Source organism: Pelophylax lessonae, assembly GCF_965119305.1.
Source record: "Pelophylax lessonae genome assembly, chromosome: 11".
In the NCBI taxonomy this organism is placed as follows: Eukaryota; Metazoa; Chordata; class Amphibia; order Anura; family Ranidae; genus Pelophylax; species Pelophylax lessonae.
Genome location: NC_138778.1, coordinates 83,659,702 through 83,683,933, shown reverse-complemented (window position 1 = coordinate 83,683,933; position 24,232 = coordinate 83,659,702). Strand labels below are relative to the sequence as shown.

Sequence of the window (24,232 nt, the reverse complement as noted above, 5' to 3'; positions counted from 1 at the left end):
AAATTACTATGATTTCTTTACAGGAATTCGGGTGGCTGGTGAACCAGCAAAAGTCATTTCTGGTTCCCACCCAGAGGCTCGAATATCTGGGTCTAATTCTAGACACAGTCAGGACAAGAGTTTTCCTTCCGGTAGGGAAACTCCGAAAGATTCAATCAGCAGTCCAGTTGTTACTATCCAACAGCTGGTCTTCCCTTCGGACTTGCATGAGGGTTCTGGGGTTGATGGTGGCTTCCTTCGAAGCAGTCCCATTTGCCCAGTCCCATACCCGAATTCTTCAGCAAGAGATTCTTCTCAGATTTACGATCGCTGGCTTTAACGGCCTGGCTATTGAGACCCAGGTGCTGAAGGTCAAGGGATTGTCAGCTTCAGTTATTCCTACTCTAGTTGAAGCAAGGAAAGCGACTTCCAGAAAGATTTATCATCGCACATGGAAGTCCTACATTGCATGGTGTGAACCTTTGGGGTTCCGTCCACGGTCTTATTCGGTTAGTCGAATATTAGCCTTTCTGCAACAAGGGGTTGAGCAGAAACTGGCCTTGAGCACTATCAAGGGTCAGGTCTCAGCTTTAGCTATCTTCTTTCAGAAGCCTTTGACTACTCATTCCTTGGTGCGGAATTTCATCCAGGGGGTGCGACATCTGGCTCCGCCAGTGCGCGCGCCGTTACCACCCTGGGATCTTAATTTAGTATTGTCGGTTCTTCAGAAACCTCCCTTTGAAGATATTAGGGAGATTCCTCTACCTATGTTGTCCCAGAAGGTGGCCTTCTTGGTGGCTATTACTTCTGCATGCAGGGTGTCAGAACTGGCCGCATTATCTTGTCGTTCCCCATATCTGGTGGTTCATAGAGATAAGGTGGTTCTTCGTCCGAATCCATCCTTCCTACCAAAAGTGGTTTCAGAATTTCATCTAAATGAAGAAATTGTATTCCCTTCCCTGTGTCCTAAGCCCAGTCATCCTCGGGAGTTTGCTTTACACTCCTTGGATGTGGTCCGGGCGATCAGGGTATACTTAAAAACGACAGACTCGTTTCGCAAGACGGATTCACTTTTTGTGATCCCGGATGGACCCAAAAAGGGGTTGCCTGCATCTGCCGCGACCATTTCCAAATGGATCAGACAGACGGTGGTACAGGCTTATTCTATTAAGGGTCGGGAGCCCCCGTTCCCTGTTAAGGCGCACTCCACTCGGGCACTTAGTGCGTCATGGGCCTTTCGCCATCAGGCGTCAGTGGTCCAGGTGTGCAAGGCGGCTACCTGGTCGTCGGTGCATACCTTTACAAAACATTATAAAGTTGATGTAATGGCATCATCTGATGCCGTGTTTGGCCGCAAGGTTTTGCAGGCCGCCATTTGAGGAGACCAGTGGTCTGCCTCGAGGGTTTTTTCCGTTGGAAATTTTTCTTTTGAGTCTCATTCTTTGTTTATAATGAGCCTTTAAAACTTCTAGTTTGGCACCGGTTGGGCCTTCTAGATTGGATTTTGATTTTTGTCAATCCCACCCCTCATTTGTGGCACTGCTTCTGGATGTCCCAGCTCTTGAGAATCAAGAAGACTACGTCTGTCAATGAGCGATAGAGAAAAATGGATTTTTGTAAGATCTTACCGTAAAATCCTTTTCTCTTAAGCTCATTGACAGACGTAGTACCCGCCCCTCTATCATTGAGTTGGGTTGGGTTAAATTCTCTGTTACTGCTTTAGAACAGAACTGATTCCCTGTAGCAGAGAGAGGGAGGATATACCCTCAGGGACTGCCCCTAAGGTGGAGCCAGAACGTTTTGTCTTTCTGCCTAGTCCTACTCCTGCGGAGACAACATAACCCAGCTCTTGAGAATCAAGAAGACTACGTCTGTCAATGAGCTTAAGAGAAAAGGATTTTACGGTAAGATCTTACAAAAATCCATTTTTTTTCCCCCCAAAAAAATGTGTTTTGAAAGACTTCTGCACAAATACCGTGTGACATAAAAGATTGCAATGATCGCCATTTTATTCTCTAGAGTCTCTGCTAAAAAAATATATACAGTGGGTACGGAAAGTATTCAGACCCCCTTAAATTTTTCACTCTTTGTTATATTGCAGCCATTTGCTAAAATCATTTAGGTTCATTCTTCTTCCTCATGAATGTACACATAGCACCCCATACTGACAGAAAAACACAGAATTGTTGACATTGTTGCAGATTTATTAAAAAAGAAAAACTGAAATATCACATGGTCCTAAGTATTCAGACCCTTTGCTGTGACACTCATATATTTAACTCAGGTGCTTTCCATTTCTTCTGATCATCCTTGAGATGGTTCTACACCTTCATTTGATTCCAGCTGTGTTTGATTATACTGATTGGACTTGATTAGGAAAGCCACACACCTGTCTATATAAGACCTTCCAGATCACAATGCATGTCAGAGCAAATGAGAATCATGAGGTCAAAGGAACTGCCTGAAGAGCTCAGAGACAGAATTGTGGCAAGGCACAGATCTGGCCAAGGTTACAAAAAGATTTCTGCTGCACTTAAGGTTCCTAAGAGCACAGTGGCCTCCATAATCCTCAAATGGAAGACATTTGGGATGACCAGAACCCTTCCTAGAGCTGGCCGTCCGGCCAAACTGAGCTATCGGGGGAGAAGAGCCTTGGTGAGAGAGGTAAAGAAGAACCCAAAGATCACTGTGGCTGAGCTCCAGAGATGCAGTCAGGAGATGGGAGAAAGTTGTAGAAAGTCAACCATCACTGCAGCCCTCCACCAGTCGGGGCTTTATGGCAGAGTGGCCCGACGGAAGCCTCTCCTCAGTGTAAGACACATGAAAGCCCGCATGGAGTTTGCTAAAAAACACCTGAAGGACTCCAAGATGGTGAGAAATAAGATTCTCTGGTCTGATGAGACCAAAATAGAACTTTTTGGCCTTAATTCTAAGCGGTATGTGTGGAGAAAACCAGGCACTGCTCATCACCTGTCCAATACAGTCCCAACAGTGAAGCATGGTGGTGGCAGCATCATGCTGTGGGGGTGTTTTTCAGCTGCAGGGACAGGACGACTGGTTGCAATCGAGGGAAAGAAGAATGCGGCCAAGTACAGGGATATCCTGGACAAAAACCTTCTCCAGAGTGCTCTGGACCTCAGACTGGGCCGAAGGTTTACCTTCCAACAAGACAATGACCCTAAGCACACAGCTAAAATAACGAAGGAGTGGCTTCACAACAACTCCGTGACTGTTCTTGAATGGCCCAGCCAGAGCCCTGACTTAAACCCAATTGAGCATCTCTGGAGAGACCTAAAAATGGCTGTCCACCAAAGTTTACCATCCAACCTGACAGAACTGGAGAGGATCTGCAAGGAGGAATGGCAGAGGATCTCCAAATCCAGGTGTGAAAGACTTGTTGCATCTTTCCCAAAAAGACTCCTGGCTGTATTAGATCAAAAGGGGGCTTCTACTAAATACTAAGCAAAGGGTCTGAATACTTAGGACCATGTGATATTTCAGTTTTTCTTTTTTAATAAATCTGCAACAATGTCAACAATTCTGTGTTTTTCTGTCAGTATGGGGTGCCATGTGTACATTCATGAGGAAGAAGAATGAACCTAAATGATTTTAGCAAATGGCTGCAATATAACAAAGAGTGAAAAATTTAAGGGGGTCTGAATACTTTCTGTACCCACTGTATAATGTTTGGGGGTTCTAAGTAATTTTCTAGCAAAAAATACTTTAAGAGGTTAAACTGCTCTCCCTTACAGCCGGAAGTTCATTCCTTTGATCTAAAGAACGAAAAGATACATTGTAAAGCATTTTGTTTATACTTATCTAGCAGCTTTAACAATGTTGATAAACATTTGCCGAAGACTTTTTTTTTTTTTTTTTTACATCTGTGAGTGAACAGAAAACGGCTCAGTAAGAATCGAGGACATGCAGTTTAAGATCGTCAGGGGGGTGAATCGAGATCGCGATTTTTTAACGATTAATTGTGCAGCTCTATATTGTATCACAGTGTACATAACCAACTCGCCTGAGGGGGTTAAATGGTGGCATGCGAGCACATAACTTCTCTTTTTTTCAACCCTCCCTCCCCTTTAAAGCATTATGCAAGCTCACTCAAGAATGAATTCGCCTGTGCTTTTACGCTTTCATGCCACCAGATTGTTGGGATTTTTCCTGGGCATTCTGACACCAGGCCTGTGTATTTCAGCTTTTAAAGGTATAATTAGAGGAACAGGCGGTGGCCTTGCAAAGTTCTACAATGTGGATGTCTAATCTTCTATTAATGCTGCTTTCGACTGCAATTTTCTTGCAGTTGCCCTCCTAATTCTGGTTTGTTGTTCCTTGTTGGGCTTCTTGGCACAGTTCTGTTTGCCTAGCTGTTGCTCACCCTTCTCATTCATTTTCTTTGAATCCTTTACCTGTGTTCCTATACTGTACGAATATGTTTTGAAGACTTTTTGGCTTTCCTGTAAATTCTATATCTTCGTGTACAGGGAATCTCCCTTCCATTCTTTGGTTACTCTGCATTGCTTGCTACAAAACTGAAGGCTCACTGAGTGGAGTAGGGTTATAGGAGCAGCATCCAGGGGGTGTGTCCTCCAAAAGCTTTTCAAGTGTCCGGTACAAAACTATTGCACAGAGCAGGTAATAATGACATGTTAAAAATGTTTACCTTGAGTGTTTTTTTTACTGAAAATATAGGTTTGATAAACCAGTAATATGTAAAATACAAAATTTGCAACTACCACTATTTTATTCTCCAGTTCCTCTACTTTCAGAAAACATATTATGCTAGGGGGGTTAACTAATCTTCATGATTAAAACATGTATTAAAACATCTTAAAAGGGGCTAATGTCTGCCTGTAACTCAAGCAGTTTTCACTACTAATGTGTGTAAGAGAAATATTTTACAAATGGGCAGTATCTGCATTGATATTCATTTCTACAGTATGTTCAGCAAGCCATTTTTTTCTCCAATCATAACTGCTTGGCTTCAATGATCTGCCCGGTCGTGGTATACTATGCATTTTTTTGCAAAATGGTATTGGTCTGGTGTATGTTGCTTTGCCATGGTCTGGGCTTGGTTTAACTCTGGAGGACATTTGATGCATTCATAATCCATGTAACCTGTTTTTGTGTTTTTTTTTTTTTTTTTTTCTTACAGTTCATTTTTTCTTGCTCTGGCCTCTGGCAATATATCACCGTATGGGACAACGTTTGTACCAGAAACTGGAGCCGACCCTGCAGCGATTGGACTTTAGTGTTCGTGGATACATGATGTCTAAGCAGAATGAAAGACAGTGTAAGTGCTGCTAAACATTATGAAGCAAACTGCCATATCTATTATGATTTTCCCATCTCCATGTTCTCTTAGATAATTGCTGTAAATTGCTGTCATGTGCAAGGTAAGTAAATATTTTGTATGTATAATGTCCTGCATCCTAAAAACACAGCAGAGATCAATATAAACTGAACAAATTCTTTTGATTCGTAAAGCTTAACTTCTGGGGGAAAAAACGTTTTGAGCCTTTTTCTGTGTAAAAATACATTACCTCTAATCATTGGTGTGTGTCTGCTGCACCATTCAATACAGTTACTTTCATTCAGCCCCCATTGTTGTGTAAATGCCCAATGCTGAAACGTTTCAGCTGCAGTACACGGATTAAAGTGGGTCACTCATGCGCTTCCTTCATTTAGAAAAAACCTTGTATTCTTTCCGCATAATGCAAGGCTTTCTGTGATTGGACAGAGGTGCATGGATGCCATGATCTCATTTCTTCCAGTCAGCGAAAACTCATTCAATGAGAAGAATACAAGAATTTTCTGAATAGGGGGAAGTGTACCCAGCAAATGGCCCAAAATAATTTTTTCCTAATCATATAGTAGAGGACGCAGGAATTGATTCATAGACCCTTCATGATATGCCGCAATCCAGATGATTGTTCATTGGCAAATCCTGTGCTAGGATCACCCCCCAGTTTACCCATATAACCCCGCTTACTCAGTGTGGTTCCAGTTTTTTGTTAGTGTTTTTAAGTGATGGACCCCCTTCTCCTCTTGGAGAAGATTTTTTTCCACCAGTTTTTCCTTTCGTTCTATGAAGAATCCCTTCTCTTATTTCCTTATGGCTCACTTGCAGTTTGTGTATCAGTTACACCTGATGTTTACCTTGGGAACTGTGTCTGGACCCATGACAGCTAGGCTGGGCTTTTATTTTATTTTGCTGTTTATTTTATTTCTGCTTGATCATTACATAGGCTGTCAAGCTAAGAATTGCGGCATAGGAGTTATTTGGCACTTTCTATTTGAGTAATTAAATTTAGGGGTGACAATAAGGAAAGGGAGTTGTACTTCGAAATAACAGTAGACCAGTTATAGATGGGAGGAGCAGGCCTGAATCAAATATGTATCAGATCATCTGTTGATCACATTTCACTGCTCTAGGAAGGCTTGAAAATTGCATTCTGTATTTGAGTCCCGAGGGAATAAGAGTATTTAGCATTGATAGCTAGTTAGTGACTGCCTTTTTCAGAGTGGATACTGTAAATTGCAGGCCTTCCGGGCTGTCATTAGTAGACGTGGGCCCACTATGTTTGCTGGAGAGCTAGTTACGATGCCCCAGTGCTTATCAAGGACACGCTTTACCCGTTCCCATTGTGATGTATATTGAGTGATTATCCTTAATGCGGCTGTACTAGTAGCTGATTTTTTGTTCACATCATCTGGTTACCCCAATTTCTTCATATTGTTCCCTGGGTTCACTAAGTTGTCTCTGTTGCTTTGCCAGGCTCTTTTCTTAGCCCTTTTAATGGTTTAATGAGGGTACCCCCTGTCTCTGAACCTCTGATTCATTGAGTTAGCGTCAATCCTGAAGTCCTCATCATGAGAACAGTTCTGTGAATACGCAGGAACTCTCACTGGTATTCCCTAGATGAAACTCTGGATGGTGGCTAGATGCCTGTAGGAATGTGTTTGCCACTGTGGGTTTTTTATGAGTGTGAGTAGTTATTTTGCCATCTGATATTGATATTTGTAGATCCAGGAAAGGGATAGTTACATGGTCTACTGACTACGATAATATATATTTTTCTCATTGGCATAGAGTTCCCTAAGAAACAGTAATAGCATCACGAAAAGCTGACAATCAGGTACCTTAATAGGAAATTGGACATTTCTTCTTTAGAGTCCCATATTAAATCGGGTAATCCCGTGAGGGCTACAGGAAAAAGTAATACCCGCAGAACACCACACACCAAGATTTCTTGAGAAATGTCTAAAACATGGGCAATCTATTTTACAATTAATTGTTGATGAAAAAAAGGCACAACTTTAAGAAATGCAATTAGAACTAGATGAAAGCAGTCAGGCCCTAGAACCCATTAACCACTTCAGCCCTAGAAGATTTTACCCCCTTCCTGACCAGGCCCTATTTTAGGATTCTGCATTGCGTTACTTTAACAGACAACTGCGCGGTCGTGCGACGCTGTACCCAATTGAATCGAATTTACGTCCTTTTTTCCCCCAAAAATAGAGCTTTCTTTAGGTGGTATTTGATCATCTGTGCGATTTTTTTTTTTTTTTTTTTTTTTGCGCTATAAACAAAAAAAAGTAACAATTTAAAAAAAAATATATTTTTCACTTTCTGCTATATGGCATTCCCAAAAAAAATATTTTAAAATCAAAATTTATCTTACGTCCTCCGACAGTCGCCGCCTCCTCTAAGTCATCACTATTGGGTTAGGCATCCACAGGAGTAGCTAGGCATAAGACTTAGTCAAAAGAACAAAAGCATTTAGCATAGACACACCCATAGGGGCTGTCCCACTGGTCAATACCCCCCTGCAGTGATCCCTCCCAACTCAGTTTGTTTCTGCCTAGTGTCAGGAGTAGTTGGGCTTCCCTGTGCTGGGGCTACAGTCTCAGCCTTTCTAATCTTTTTTCTTTGATTTACTAGCTGTTTATTTTGTCAGCTTTAGTTTTAGTCAGATCTTCGAATGAAGAAGGATTCTTGCGGAGCTGGGAATCGGACTGACCACCCTGGTTCTCCAGGGCAGAGGGTCAGAGGGACCCCCAGCCCGCCATTAAGCGTTCAGCCATGTGTTTGTCCTGGCATTATGAACGACCCATCCCTGCTCGCAGCAGGGATGCAGCCTGTGAGGTGGCTACCTCACTGGACACATCTGCGGTGCTGCAGTTTACTGTCCTTGGCTAACGGCATTCCCTGTCAGATGAGGACAGCGACTTTCCGTTCATAGAGGCACCCCACACCGTCCGGTACAGGTAAGTACTTTCTGTGTGGGGCCTCTGTCTGGGGTGGCAGTCCTGTGTTGCTGTGTATTCCCCATGTCTGTGCCTGTGTGGGGCTCCCTGAAGCTATCCCTGCGGGGGTCTCCTTTTACATACGCTGCGGTGCTGTGTGGTTTTGGGGGCCCCTTCCCCTGTGTCACTGCGGTGTTTTGGGGGTGCAGACTGTGTGTGTGCGGCGGCCGCAGCGGATAAAAACTGTGCGGTCCGCCATTATAAGTATGGGCAAGCATTTCTGGCTTCACTGTGGGCTTAACTGCATGCTGTTTTGGCGCCTTCCAGCGCCATCTTGTGTGTGGCAGAACGATAGTTCCGAGCACATGTTCGGCAGCCATCTTGCCGAAGCCTCCCATTCAGTCCTATGGGCAGCCATTTTCCCTGGGTTTTGCAGCTTATAGTTCAGCCTCTGATGACCTCACTTCCTTTTCCTCTTAAGCAGCGATTGGTGTGGTAACACTCTGTGGGGGCTCTGCAGACTGTCTCTTCCATAACTCTGTTTTGTCCTTCCTGGCTCAGTTTTGTCTCCTTTTGGGGGTCTGTGTTCACTGTGCATATAGCGGTGGGCTGCGCACTCCGCAGCGATCTTAAAGGGCCAGTACCTTTTATTGCACTTTTTTATATAACTTGGGCAATGGAGTCTCAGGACAGCAAATTCCCTCCAGCCCTGGTGGGAGACACCAGTCCTGTTATACCTGATTTGGCCGCCGTAGTGGCTTCTTTAGTGTCCAAAATGGAGGTGCTGATGGCTGAACGAGCTGCTAGGAAAAGGCCTAGATTATCTATCTCCTCTGATTCAGATGGTGATGTGGCTGCTGTGGCGGGTGTGCCCTTTTCAGGGTCTCGCTCATCCCTGGATCCACTGGGGTCTGAGGGGGAGGCAGAGGTGGAGAGGGGTTGATGATTCTCCCCCGGGGTCGCCTGAAGAACGCGCGACTATGGATGAGTTGATTTCTTCTGTGAAAGAAACACTACATTTGGAGGATGAGCCCAGTCCTCCGGGCATTGTCTTCATTTGGTACACACAGGACCCGCAAGTCGGCGCAGGTTTTTCCCTGCCCCGCTGAATTTCATTACACTGTGAATGAACTGTGGCGCAATTTAAAACGTCCATTCACGGTACCTAGTCGGTTTAAACTGCTTTATCCCTTTGCGCCGGCTACGGGCTTGCGCTGGTGTGTGCCTCCACAGGTGGATCAGACTGTGGCCGTCTTGAACAAGGCTACCTTGATTCCCACTGAGGACACCCCGGTGTTCCGGGATCCCACGAACAGGAGGTTGAAGTCTCTTGCCCGCCATTCCTACACGGTAGCGGGGTCCTTGCTCAAACCTATTTTCGCATGCGTTCTGGTGGCTCAGGCGGTGGCGGATTGGACTAAGGTGCTTAGGCGCAACCTCGCGTCTGATTCTGCCCCAATCAAATCCACCAAGGAGTCATATATTTGTGCGATGCGGCCTTAAATGAGGCCCCTTTGGCCGCACACATGGCGAGTGTCGCGGTGCTTAACCATCGACTGGTCTGGCTGAAGAGCTGGTCGGCTGACCAGACATCACGGAAAACAGTTGCTGATTTTCCCTATGCAGGTTCTCGCCTTTTTGGCGAGGTGTTTGATACCTTGGTAAAAAGCGTCACGGGGGGCGAGAGCACGATGCTGCCCCAGAACCCGAAGAACAAGTCCTTTTTCGTGGCACGCAGGGTTCCGCCTCTCGACCCAATCAAGGGTCCTTTCGTGCCTTTAGGAATCAAACCAAGGGCAAGCCCTTCAAGGGCCAAGGTAGCCAGAAGAAGCCCTGGGCGGGCAAGCAGAAGTCTGGCAATGCCAGTGCCAGGCAGGGTCAATCCACCTCTGCCTGAAGGGGCGCCCTCACCCATTTCAGGGGTGGTGGGACGTTTGCGCGGTTTCCTCCAACCTTGGCTGCTCCGAATTCCGGACAGGTGTGTTCAGGAAATCATTCGATCAGGGTACAAGATCGAATTCCTTTCCCGGCCGGCGGACAGATTCTTTCCCTCAAATCTTCATTTGACCCCAGGGCGCCTGCAGGACCTGCATCAAGCGGTGCAGGACCTCCTTGCCCAGGGGATGATTGTCCCGGTGCCTCATCGGGACAGGTTTCGGGGGTTTTATTCCAATCTATTCACTGTGCCCAGAAAAGAGGGCAAGGTACGTCCTATTCTGGACCTGAAAGCGCTGAACCGCTTCGTGCGCGTTCGGAAGTTCCGTATGGAATCTCTCCGCTTGTTGGTGGCCTCCCTGAGCCCAGGGGAATTCCTGGCCTCTATAGACCTGAAGGATGCGTACTTACACATCCCCATTTTCGAGGGTCATCAGAGGTACCTTCGGTTCGCAATAGCAGAGGACCACTATCAGTTTGTGGCGTTACCTTTCGGTCTCACTTCGGCTCTAAGGGTCTTTACCAAAGTGCTGGCGCCTGTTCTGGGCCTGCTAAGGGCATAGGGCATTGCGGTCTTGGGATATCTGGACGCCCTCCTCTTATGATCGAGTGCCATCCAGAACCTACTGCGCGATCTGTCCACCACGGTACAGACGCTCCAGGAGTTCGGATGGACCATCAACGTACAGAAGTCGACCTTGTCTCCTTTGGTTCATCTTCCCTATCTGGGAATGATCCTGGACTCTGCTCAGGCAAAGGTGTTCTTGCCGGAGGACAAGCTCCGGACCGTACAAGACAAGATCAGGTCCCTCAGGGACAACCAATCCTCGTCACTCAGGACCTGCATGCAGTCGCTAGGGTTGATGGTATCAGCCTTCGAGGCGATACCCTTTGCTCAGTTTCTCACACATCCTGGCCAGGTGGGACAGACTACCTCAGTCCTTGGATCTGAGTGTCTCATTGAGTCGCCGGACCAGAATGGATCTTCTGTGGTGGCTCCAGTCCCCGGCTGTGTCAGAAGGAAAATCCTTCCGTCCGTTACTGTGGACGGTGATTACCACGGATGCCAGCCTGTCGGGCTGGGGTGGAGTCCTGGGCAACCTGTCTGCCCAGGGCACTTGGTCGGGGGAGGAATCCTCCCTTCCGATCAACATATTGGAATTGAGAGCGATCAAGCTCTGTCTCTTCCAGTGGTCGGATCGACTTTGGGGCCCTCCTGTTCGGGTACAGACGGACAATGCTACCACGGTGGCTTACATCAACCACCAAGGGGGCACCAGGAGTGCCCGGGCGGCCCTGGAGGTTACCGACATTCTGTCTTGGGCCGAGACTCATGTCCCGGCGATTTCCGCAGTTCACATTCCGGGTGTGGAGAATTGGCAGGCCGACTATCTGAGCCGCCAGACCCTGGACCAGGGGGAATGGTCCCTGCACCCGGAGGTCTTCCAAATGCTGTGTGCGAAGTGGGGATCCCCGGACGTGGATCTTTTCGCGTCTCGGCTAAATCGCAAGGTGAAAAGATTTGTGGCAAGAACGCGTGATCCTCTGACAGGCGCCTCAGATGCATTGGTGGCCCCTTGGCATCAGTATCGTCTGATGTATGCCTTTCCTCCGATTCAGTTGTTGTCCAGGTTCCTTCGCAGGTTAGCCTTGGACCCGCACTTGGTGATTCTAGTAGCGCCGGACCGGCCACGCCAGTCCTGGTACGCCGACGTTGTTCACCTGGCGGTAGCGCCTCCGTGGCGGCTGCAATGCGGGAAGATCTACTGTCTCAGGGACCGATCTTCCATCCTGCTTTACAGTCACTGGTTTTAACGGCCTGGCTGTTGAAAGCCAGGTCCTGAGAGACAGGGGTATCTCCCCAGAGGTCATTCCTACTCTAATCAAGGCTAGGAAAGCCTCATCTGGTAAAATCTATTACCGTACCTGGAAAGCTTATTTCGCCCGGTGTGAGTCCAGGGGGTTCTCCCCTTGCTCGTACTCAGTGTCGAGAGTGTTGGCTTTTCTCCAGACTGGTGTGGACCAGTGCCTGGCGCTGGCCACGATAAAGGGCCAGGTATCTGCACTGGCTGTTCTTTTCCAACGCCCTGTGGCGTCTCATTCCTTGATTCGCACCTTTGTTCAAGGTGTGTGAAATTTGGCCCCTCCCCGGAGGGTGCCTTTACCTCCATGGGACTTGAACTTAGTTCTGTCCGTGTTACAGCGTTCTCCCTTTGAAAACATCCGGGAGATATCGTTGCTTCTGTTGTCTAAGAAGGTTGTTTTTTTCTTGCGACCTAACTCTTCCTTTCTTTCTAAAGTGGTGTCTGATTTTCACCTGAATGAGGACATTGTGTTGCCTTCGCTCTGTGCGAAGCCCAAACATCCCAAGGAGGCTACATTTTATTCCTTGGATGTTGTCAGGGTGATCAGGGTTTACCTGTCGTCCACTGAATCCTTTCGGAAATCGGATTCCCTCTTTGTCTTTCCTGAGGGACCTCGGAAGGGCATGGCTGCGTCTGCGGCGACCATTGCCAAATGGATCAGACAGACGATTGTACAGGCCTATGCTTTGCAGGAACGGGTTCAACCCTTCCCTGTTAAGGCGCACTCTACCAGATCGATGAGTACGTCCTGGACCTACCGGCATCAGGCTTCGGTGGCCAAGGTGTGCAAGGCTGCGACTTGGTCGTCGGTACACACCTTTTCCAAATTCTTTAAGATTGATGTTCTGGCATCAGCTGATGCCTCCTTTGGCCCCCTTGTGTTTTTGTGGGTCCCTGGCTGTTGGGGTGTTTATCCCCTGGATATTTGTTTTCCGGGTTTGTTGCTCCTGTTGAGCCTTTTCTATTGCCCAGAAGGTTCTCTTACTGTGCGTGTAAGGTTCCTTTCTCTGATGTGGGTACTGCGTTGCCTTTTCTACGGTTGCGTGTCCCACCCCTCATGTCTACACTGCTTTGGGACATCCCAATAGTAATGACTTAGAGGAGGCGGTGACTGTCGGAGGACGTAAGAGAAAACTGAATTTTGGTAAAATCTTACCGTAAAATTCCTTTCTCTGAGGAAGTAATATTATTTCTCTGAGTCCTCCGACAGTCGCCGCCCCTGCCCCTCTTTTGGGATTTTTTCTTGTACACCTACTGCTATTCTACCAAACTGAGTTGGGAGGGATCACTGCAGGGGGGTATTGACCAGTGGGACAGCCCCCATGGGTGTGTCTATGCTAAATGCTTTTTTTCTTTTGACTAAGTCTTATGCCTAGCTAATCCTGCGGAGCGGAAGTCAATACCCAATAGTGATGACTTAGAGGAGGCGGCGACTGTCGAAGGACTCAGAGAAAGGAATTTTACGGTTTTACAAAAATTCAGTTTTTTTAAAATTTTAGGCCAATTTATTTTCTGCTACATATTTTTGGTAAAAAAAAAATCGCAATAGGTTTGTTTTGATTGGTTTGCGCAAAAGTTATCCCGTCTACGAACTACGGGAAAGATTTATGCATTTTTTTTATTATTATTTTTTACTAGTAATGGTGGCGATCTGCATTTTTTTTTTTTTTTTTTTTTTTGCGGTACGGCAGCGGACAGATCGGACCCCTAACTGACACTTTTGGGGGTACCAGTGACATTAATTCAGCAATCAGTGCTGAAAATATGCACTGTTACTTTAATAATGACACTGGCAGGGAAGGCGTTAACAATATAGGTGATTAAGGGGTTAAATGTGACCCTAGGGGAGTGATTCTAACTGTATGAGGGTTGGGCTTCTGAAATAACAGAGACCTGTGATCCTATATAGCAGGATCACATAAGCTCTGTGATCATCCCAAGGAGAAGGACAATCGGCTGTGTTTGCAACAGCCGACCGTCCTTCTCTCTCAGTGGGGAACGAGCGCGGGTGTCAGATGGCAATCGGAGCCGCCTGACACACGCATCGGCTTCCCCGCTGACGAGCTCTACCCTAGACTGCCCAGAGCAAGTGCTGTACATGTACGGCGATTTGCCTGGGAGCGGCTGCCTGCCGCAGTATATCTGCGGCGGGCGGTCGGCAAGCACTTAAAGGAGAACCAGACTTCCCAAATGTAAAATGTAAAAAAAAGTTCAGCGACATCTTAGAACTATTAATCAACAAAATTTTTGACAAAACCTTGAAGATTGGGAGGGGCTGCAGTAAGACAAGACAAGACAAGACACGATAGACAGAGATTTCGTACTCGGTCTAGGAATACTCAATCCCCATCTGACAGTTAGAATGAGGAGCTTAAATCTATGGATTTTGTTTTTAAACACAGTAGAGATACACAGAATCGAACCTCAAATTATCCTCAGAAGGAACGGAGAGGGGAAACCAAGGGGAAGAGGTGGAAATATCAAGGGTACCATGAATCAGAGGCAAGTAAGAACATGCAGTGGGAGACAGTGAAAAAGCCTGATGCTCATTATATGATAGACAAAGACATTAAGGCTACGTTCACATCTTGGCGTTGCTGTTTACAGGCGTTTTTACAGGCGTTTTTAGGTTGACAAGTGACCAATGGAAAAAAATAAAAACGCCTGTAATCTGCCCAAAAAGAAGCTCATGTACTTTTTTGAGTGTCATATTGCTCAGATGTGAACAGGGGCTATTGAAATGAATAAGATTTGTCTTGTTGGGCTTATTTGAGCTGATCCTAGAGCAGAAAAACGCCCCAAAACGCCTACATGTGAATCTATCCAAGTTTCCACTTAAAAACAAATCTCCTAAGCAGAAGTCTTTCCTTTTCACCAGCATGGATGAATTCACTGTCTTCAAGAAACTTAACCTGTTTTTGTGCAAATTAATTTTCCAACTCTGGCATACTAGGCATAAATGCGCAAATAATAGGTTAAATCATCTAAACCCATGTCACCGGCAGAGAGACGAACAAGAAGCACTAAGCAATCTGCTAGCATTATTAGAAGAACAAATGGATTCTGAAGAGGAAACGGAGTCTTTCTTAACCAGAAGATGCAGAAACCTCCACATAAAATCTATTAAAATGCCCCACTGCATAAATACCACTGGATTAAGATTTTCTTGGACCTTGCCAAGGATGACCTGAAAAAGATTGATTGGTTGTGGCAGGGTCCACACAATCTATCCAGTGAAGAAAGACAGACCCTACGTGAATTAGAACAAGCCACAGATTTAATTATAAAAAGAAGCGATAGGGACGGAAGTGTAATGCTGATGCCTAGTAATATGTATGAAATCGAGATCCTTCGACAACTATATGACATCTCTACCTATGAAAAAACTCAGGAAACCCATTCCCAACCCTAATTGAAACTTTAAATCAAAAACTCTCCCTTGCTTTTGAAGTTAATTTACCAACCAGGAAAGAGTGGGAATGCCTACGGGTTCATGAATATAATAACCCCACAATTTACGTTATCCCTAAATTACATAAATTCCTCACTAATCCACCAGGGAGACCAATCGTGTGCACTGTAAAGAGCTCATTGGAGCGAATGGGCAGATATGTGGATGCCTTTATCAAGGAGCTGGTGGTGGGGCTTCCATCATATGTGCAGGACATACGTGATGTCTTAAGAGTACTTCAGGGCCTTGGTATCCCCCCTGGGGCCTTCCTTGTGTAATCTCTTTACATGTCAATCCTACAGGGGGATCGTCTTGGGGTGTTTCCTATTTCTTGGATAAAGAATGCCCCAGTTTTGGGGCTCAGAATGAATTTATTCTGGAGCTCCTGGAGTTTACCCTAACCAATAATTTCTTTCAATTCATGGGGAAGTACTACAACCAGACCAGGTGCACTGCTTTGGGGGCTCTGTGGGTTCCCTTCTACGCATGTCTTGGCTCATGGGAACTGGAGGAGGTGCATTGCTCGTGGATGTACCTTGGCAACGTGGTTACCTGGCTGAGGTACATCAATGACATTTTGGTACTGTGGAAGGGTGATGAAGATCAGCTATCACTGTTCCTTAGGGAACTCAGTGGCAATGAGAAAAATATAAGCTTAACGTATTCAGTAGACCCGGTGACTATCCCTTTCCACAAATATCAATACAAATATCAACCTCAGATGACAAAATTACTACTCGCACTCATAGAAAACCCACAGTGGCATCTAGCCACCATCCAGAGTCTCTCATGCGGGGAATACCAGTGCGACAAATCCTGTGTATTTACAGGAACTGTTCTCACAATAAGGACTTCAGGATTGACGCTAACTCCATGTATAGAGGTTGAAAGAAAGGGGATACCCTCATTAAACCCTTAAAGGTCTAAGAAAAGAGCCTGAAAAAGCAACAGAGACAAATTGATGAACCCAGGGGACAATACGAAGAACCCCAGGAAACCAGATGATGTGAATGAAAAATCAGCTACTGGTACTGCCCCATTAAGGATAATTACTCAATATAGATCACAATGGGAACAGGTAAAGAGTGTCCTTGATTAGCACTGGGTCATCGTAACTAGCTCTCCAGCATTAGCAAACATAGCGGGGCCCACTTCCACTAATGACAGCCTGGAGGGCCTCCAATCTACAGGATGGCCTTAGTCCACTGTGAATACAGAAAAAAAGCAGCCACTAACTGGCTATCAAAAATCCCCCTCCTAAGGTAATGTATATATGTGGCTATTGGCAATTCTGCAAGTTTACAGCTCACTCCCACCACAATGAGAGACCCGAGCAATCGGATACCGATCTCAGACGTCAGCCTGAGATATACACTCGTGAGGTCTGCACTTCCCTCCTTTTGATCCATGAAATGGATACATTTGTGTACAGGTTTGGGTGAGCGGATCAAACAATCTTTTACTTTGCTAGCAGTGCCGGTGCCACTTTCTGCTGCCTATTTGATTGTCCTGTACCCTTATTAGTATTTACAGTCTGTATCATTACTGACACTATCTGGTGTGAAGTCTGAAGAGATAGTGTCAGTATGTTTTCTTCTCTTTTCCTTATTCTCTTCTGGAACCCTTAGCCCCTGTTCGAAGTATTTTCTATGCCTTGAGTCTGTGTGTTCTCTCTCTCTCTCTCTCTCTCTCTCTCTCTCATTCTCTCTCTCTCTCTCTCATTCTCTCTCTCTCTCTCTCATTCACTCTCTCTCTCTCATTCTCTCTCTCTCTCTCTCTCTCTCATTCTCTCTCTCTCTCTCATTCTCTCTCTCTCTCTCTCTCTCTCTCTCTTTCTCTTTCTCTTTCTCTCTCTCTCTCTCTCTTTTTCTCTCTCTTTTTCTTTCTCTCTCTCTCTCTCTCTCTCTTTTTCTTTCTCTCTCTCTCTCTCTTTTTCTTTCTTTCTCTCTCTCTCTCTCTCTCTCTCTTTTTCTTTCTTTCTCTCTCTCTCTCTCTCTCTCTCTTTTTCTTTCTTTCTCTCTCTCTCTCTCTCTCTCTCTTTTTCTTTCTCTCTCTCTCTCTCTTTTTCTTTCTCTCTCTCTCTCTCTCTCTCTCATGCACTACAGCATTGCAGATGAAGTCTCATATTGCAACATTTGAATAACATTGTATAATAAATTCTTATATCAACTAGGTTACAAATACATAAGAGAATTGTATATAGTCTTATGTATACTTCTTAAATTAGAAACTAACATTACACAACAATCTAAAGAGTGGATGTAAACGTGAGATATAGTATAGCAGAAGGAGCATGTATTGGGGACATAGATTGGGATTGAGGGATAGTTTTCTGACAGGAAATGTCCATAGATAAAGTAGCTAATGTAGGTAAATCAGACCTCTGTGCAGTTTGAGAGCAGAATCCAGAGGATGAGCTCAGCTATTAATCAGGTGTTCGTAATCTCTAGAATGTCTAAAAAGGTACCAAGATGTCCACAGCGTATGGGATTTCTCAGTTCTATCTGAAGCTATCACTATTGATTCTTCCATGTTGTAGGTATTGTTGGCGGTATAAAGCCATTCTTTGACTGAGGGGGGTTGGAAGACTTCCAATGTTGGGGGATCAAAGATTTAGCTGCGTTAAGGAAGTGTCGTGTAATCAACTTTTTTTAAGTTTGAGGTGAGACATTTTTAATGTGTAAAAGACCACATTCTGGTGTTAGTGGTATCATAGTTGCATAGTTACATAGTGAGGTTGAAAAAAGACATCAGTCCATCCAGTTCAACCTATGATGTGTGTGTGTCTACTGTTAACCACACATTGTATACCCCTGTATGTTGTGGTCTTTAAGGTGCCCATCTAATAGTTTTTTTGAAACTATCAATGCTCCCTGCTGATACGACTGTTTGCGGAAGAGAATTCCACATCCTTACTGCTCTTACAGTGAAGAACCCCCTAGTAGTCAGTGGCCACGCGTCTTATTATATTTCCTTTCTCTGAATAGGTTTTTCCATATGCTAGGGTTTCCAGTACAATATGTATACATTAATATCATATCCCCCCTCAATCGTCTCTTCTCCAGAGAGAATAAGTTCAGTGCTTGTAGTCTCGAGGTATTGGTGATTTTACTAATCAAATCACAAATCTGGTCCCAGAAGGCAGATATCCTGGGGTACTGCCACCAAATATGAATGAGTGTGCCTGGAGATTGGTCACATCTCCAACATGCATTGGATGCAGAAGGGAACTATTTCTGGAGTTTTTCAGGTGTAATGTACCATTGTGTGAGAAGCTTTTAGGCATTTTCCTGATATCTCGTGCTCACAGAACATTTATGTGCCACAAGACATGCATTGGTCCATTGCTTATCAGTTATGTCAATGTGTAATGCTTTCTCCCATTTACTTTTGCGTTTGTCTGGTTCAACCCGAGAAAAGGTCTGTAAGAGAGTGTAGGAGAAAGAGGTAGCGCCTTTATAAGCCTTCCCTTTTGAGCATATCTGTTCAAAGCTGGTGAGTGGCCTAGTACATGCTATTGGGGACGCTAGTATAGCTCTGATCTGAACAAAGATATTGAACCATTCAGATTCTATACTAGTAATGGAGGTGTTTGTGTGTGTATGTGTTAGTGGTAATCAAAGGGTAAAATTATCTTTCTAACTATGCAGTGGGGATAGACTGACGATAACTAGCGTTAATGCTAACTAATGTCAGTGTACACTATAAAAGTGACACTGTGAATCAGTCAGGGGGGCGTGGTGACCACCGATGAACATGGCCGCATAAGCTCTGAGCTCCACTCGGGACTGCATCGACTCTCATCCAGCCTCCTGCTCCCGCTAATCGCATCGACACTTACCGCTAGACACCCTCCACAGCCTGCTGGCCCTGGCTATGCGGAGACGCCGACTCGATCCTCCGCAAGTAAAGAAGCTTTCCACCTTCTTCTCTGCCATGCAGCATGGACGCAGCCAAGATGGTGCCGCGGCCAGACCTCCGCCTCCACCTCCGACCCCGCCGCTGCATCCATCCACGGACGGACCGGATCGTGCGCAGCCGCGCCAACATTCTTAGGCAAGTCTTATGCCTTCCTCTTCCTCCCCCTCCTCCGAGCCATCCTCTCCTACCTCCAGGAGCCCGGCCAAATCTAGGCCGCTCCATGAGGCCTACTCATCCCCCATAGACACTATTGCGGCCCCCTCGCCTGATCCCTTTCTGAACTTTTCCCCATCCGATCAACCTCTCTCGGTGGCCCTTATGTTGGATATGCTGTGGACCCTGCGCTCATCCATCCAGCTTGACATGCAATCCTGCATCAGGGAATGTAAAGCAGACATCTCTCACCTTGGAAAAAGAGTTAACCAAGTTGAAAATCAAATGGCGGATTTTCCCTGTTCATTTAACTCCCTGGTGGACTCCCATTCCTCTCATGATGACATTATCGCCTCCATGCAAGCCAAAATTGCAGACCTAGAAGATAGGTCATGCAGGAATAACCTTAAAATCCGGGGAGTCCCTGAGTCCATCCTGCCGCATCAACTTCCCCATTTTGCCAAGGACCTTTTTCTTGCAGTACTTCCATCCCTCTCCAATGCGGATCTTACAATTGATAGGATCAACAGGGTCCCCAAAACCCACTGAAACCCCCTGTGATGTGCTGCTGCGCGTTAATTTTTTCCAAGTAAAGGAACATCTCCTCTCTGCATTCCGCAAACGCACGGATCTACCCCCCCAGGCTGCCAACTTGCAAGTATTACTAGACCTATCTCAATACACCTTACAGAGGCGCCGCAACCTATCCTCCGTCACGAAGGCCTTGAGGAACCACCAACTAGTCTATCGCTGCAAATACCCGGCCAAGCTTGAAATTACCCACAATGGCACGAAGCATTATGTCTCCTCCCTGGAAGAGGTCATTCGCCTTCTCAGGACCTGGAACATTCTGCCAGAGGAACAGGTCGGCCACGACAAGTCTGCTCCTTCACCTCCTGCTCACATCCGCCAGGAATGGCATACAGTCTCCTATGAGAAGCCCTCCAAACAGAACAAGGGAACCAGGAATGCCCTCTTCTTTTCTTTTCCCCTCCGACTTGATCCCTGAGTGTACTGCGGGTACTCGGATGATTTCCCCCCGCTACCGGCAGTGTTCACTGCTCTGGCCCCACCAAGGCCATCTTTTTACTTTTTTTGCTGTTTTCAGTTTGCTACGGCTCTGCCTTTCAAGGTCACTATGGCTCTTGTATTCCCCTACCTCAGTATCCTACACATCAAGCTCTTTGTACCACCCATCTCTCTGCTGACTGTACGGTGCATCTATACCTTGCACTCCGGACTGTTGCTCTGCCTTTTACCCATCATCATCTGACGTCCATCCTATCCACAAACAGCTGTGCCTTCACCCGCCATCCTTCTGATCTATGAGACTCTGGGCCAGTTCCCTTTGGCCTTTTTCCACCACAACTGGGGTCTAACCTCCCTCTTGCCGCCTTAACATGGGTATCAAGATAGAATCAGTCAATGCCGGGGCCTTAACCACCCGGCGAAAAGGAGATCCCTCTGCCAAGAAGCCCTTTACCTGAGTGCTGACGTTCTCACAGTCCAGGAAACGCACTTTAACATCCATGCATTCCCGAACTGCTCCCATCCAGCCTTCCCTCACGTTTTCCATGCCTCTGCCGAGGAGAAGAAAAGAGGTGTTCTTATAGCTATAAGGGATTCTGTTCCATTCTCCCTTACGGACTCCGTGATTGATCCCAATGGTCGGTATATCATCTTAAAATGTATTATTAACTTGCTTCTTACCTTGGTGTCTGCCTATGCACCTAACGTACATCAGAAGAAGTTTCTTCGTACTCTGTTGAAAAAGGTTTCCCCCTCCAAATATGGTAATTTGATACTATGTGGCGATCTTAATGCGCCTGTCAATCCAGACCTTGACACATCCTTGTCTCACAGCAGGAGACCTCCTGCCCTGGCAGACCTGCCCGAGTCCGAGGATCTGTACGATGCCTGGCGGTGTCTGAACTCAACAGATAGGTCTTATACTTACTACTCCCTGAGCCATAACTCTTACTCCTGTTTTAGATTACTTTCTAGTGGACAAGTTTTTACTCCAATGGGTCTCTCAGTCCTCCATTCACAATACTGTTTGGTCAGATCATGCCCCAATATCCCTCCTACTTGAGGATGGCGTTTCCTTTTCCCCGGCAAAGGTGTGGAGATGTAATTCTTCCCTTTTCCTGAACCCTACCACCCACATCACGATCTCCCAACATCTGCAACAGTTTTTCGCCCTCAACTCCCCCTCCGACACCAACCCCTTTAATAACTGGTGCGCCCACAAAGCCTTTATCCGAGGTGTACTCCTCAAACTGAACTCCCAAATTCGGAAAGCCTTCCGTTCCAAACTAGATTCCCTCCTCAACGATATTCGGACCCTTGATGTTCAAAACCAATCTCCCCCCCCCCCCCCCTCCCCAGCCCTGGCTGACAAAATAGCTAACCTTCGTCACTCCCTAAGAGAACACTTGACCTCCCAACATGACCACTACATGCGCACATCGAAACTCAACTATTATGCTAACAACAACAAGGCGGGCAAGCTCTTGGCGAACCCCCTCAAAGCCCGCAAAAACAAAACCAAGATCCCTTTTCTTACCCACCCCCACACCCGGACTCTCCTTACCAATCCTCAGGAGATAGCTGATGCATTTGCAGATTATTATTCCTCCCTGTACAATCTAGAGTCCTGCCCTTCTACCCCCCCCCCCCCCCCAGCCCACAGACGCCAATTTTTTTCTGTCCAAACTGCACCTTCCCTCCTTGTTTCGCACCCAACTAGACTCTCTCAACCAACCCTTCACGGCTGAGGAGATTTCTAAAGTGGTTCGCTCCTTGCCCCTTGGCAAGTCACCGGGCCCTGATGGTCTCTCCTCAGAGTACTTCAAATCCTTCCTCCCCATTCTGTCCCCCCACCTCCTCTTGTCATTCCAATCTGCAGCCACCGGCGGCTCCTTCCCCAAGGAAATGCTGCTGGCTCATGTGGTCACCATCCCCAAACCTGGGAAGTCCCCGGATACCCCCTCCAACTTTCGCCCCATATCCCTCTTAAACGTGGATGTAAAAATCTATGCCAAGCTCTTGGCTTTCAGACTTCAGAACGTTCTTCCCTCCTTGATTGCCTTAGATCAGTCAGGCTTTATGCAAGGCCGACAACCGTCGGACGCTACTCGTCGGATGTTGAACCTTATACACCACGCTGGGGCCAGTCGGTCGCCTTCTCTTCTTCTGTCTATAGATGCGGAGAAGGCGTTTGACAGGGTTCATTGGGGGTATCTCAAAGCAACATTGCACAAATTTGGGTTTCACGGTCCAATCCTTTCTTCTATCCTAGAACTCTACTCCTGTCCCTCAGCTAAAGTACTGACTAATGGCATGCTCTCCAAAATATTTCCTATCACGAATGACACCCGCCAAGGATGCCCCCTCTCGCCCTCCATATTCAATTTGGCCATAGAACCACTCGCCGAGGCAGTCAGCTCACATCCACATATTACTGGGTTCAAAATCAATCGACGATCCCATACCATCAACCTCTTCGCGGACAACATAATACTCTCCCTCTCGAACCCTACAGTGTCCCTTCCCTTTGCCCACGAGCTCCTGCAAAAATTCAGTGCCATCTCCTTCTACAAGGTGAACTTTACCTAATCAATCATCCTTGACCTAGGAGTTAGTGCCCAAGCTAAATTACACCTTACCACTTCACTTCCCTACATTTGGACAGACCAAAGCATACAATATCTGGGAATCTCCCTTGCCCCATCTGTATCCAAAATGTCGTCCTTAAATATGAACAACCTTTTAACCCAGCTCAACAAAGATTTGGAATCCTTGGCCAAACATGAGATCTCATGGGTGGGCAGGGTTGTCACTTTTAAAATGCTCCTACTCCCTAAAATCCTCTACCTCTTCCGAACCCTCCCAAAGCCCCTTCTCCGCCCTTCAAATCAATAAACTGTCTACTTGTATGAGACGCTTCTTGTGGCAGGGAAAGAGGGCCAGATGCGCCATGCGTTGCCTTTCTCTCCTTAGAAAAGCGGGAGGTCTAGGCCTGCTGGACATTGGCGATTATCACATGGCCTCCATTCTTGCCCAAATGCTCTATTTTCCTAAAACTGTGGCCGCCATTTCCCTGTGTTTTGGGAGACATTTGGCACTGGGCATGCTCAGGGGCCATTTTCCCAGAGCCCAAAAGCCATGTATGGGCTGGGAGGGCTGCTGTGGCCATTTTAGTCCTAAGGAGCCATTTTAGTCCTAAGGGGCCATTTTCTTATAGCTCGCAGTGGTGCCTCATAAGTTCTGAGATTCGGATGGTGCGGGGGTGTGGTCTCTGGAACCTGGTGGCGCAGTCCTGACTGAGACACATGGCAGACTTTCTGGTGGTCTGTGGTGAGTCTTCCCTTTGGGATCCCTCTCTCTCATGGGAAGCCTGGGGGTGGTCTCTCTCTAGCCTAGTACATTGGGGATCCTAAGTTGCGGCAGCACCTGTCAGGTAGTGTGGTCCTTATGGAGTCCCAGGAGCAAGCTAAACCCCCACCACCACCACACCTCCACCACCCAGACTCCCTCCTGTAGGTTGTGGATCCTTCCTTTCCTGTAGACACGCTGTCAGCCATCCTGGAGTCGTTCGTCACTTGTGTGAAGGTGGCATTCGGAAGCCATCACCCTCATCCTCTGACTGGTCTGAGCCCAAGTCAGGCTCTGC

The 24,232-nt window shown here is 46.6% G+C and overlaps 1 protein-coding gene across 1 annotated transcript in view; it reads left to right on the top strand.

The window, feature by feature from the left end:
• The window catches only part of RETREG3 (reticulophagy regulator family member 3), a 497,032-nt gene that overhangs the window by 304,555 nt on the left and 168,245 nt on the right, over window positions 1–24,232 (top strand). Inside the window, exon 6 of the mRNA XM_082272543.1 lies at window positions 5,138–5,275. Within this exon, the coding sequence (XP_082128669.1) occupies window positions 5,138–5,275 (138 nt within the window). The remainder of the gene's footprint in view (window positions 1–5,137; window positions 5,276–24,232) is intronic.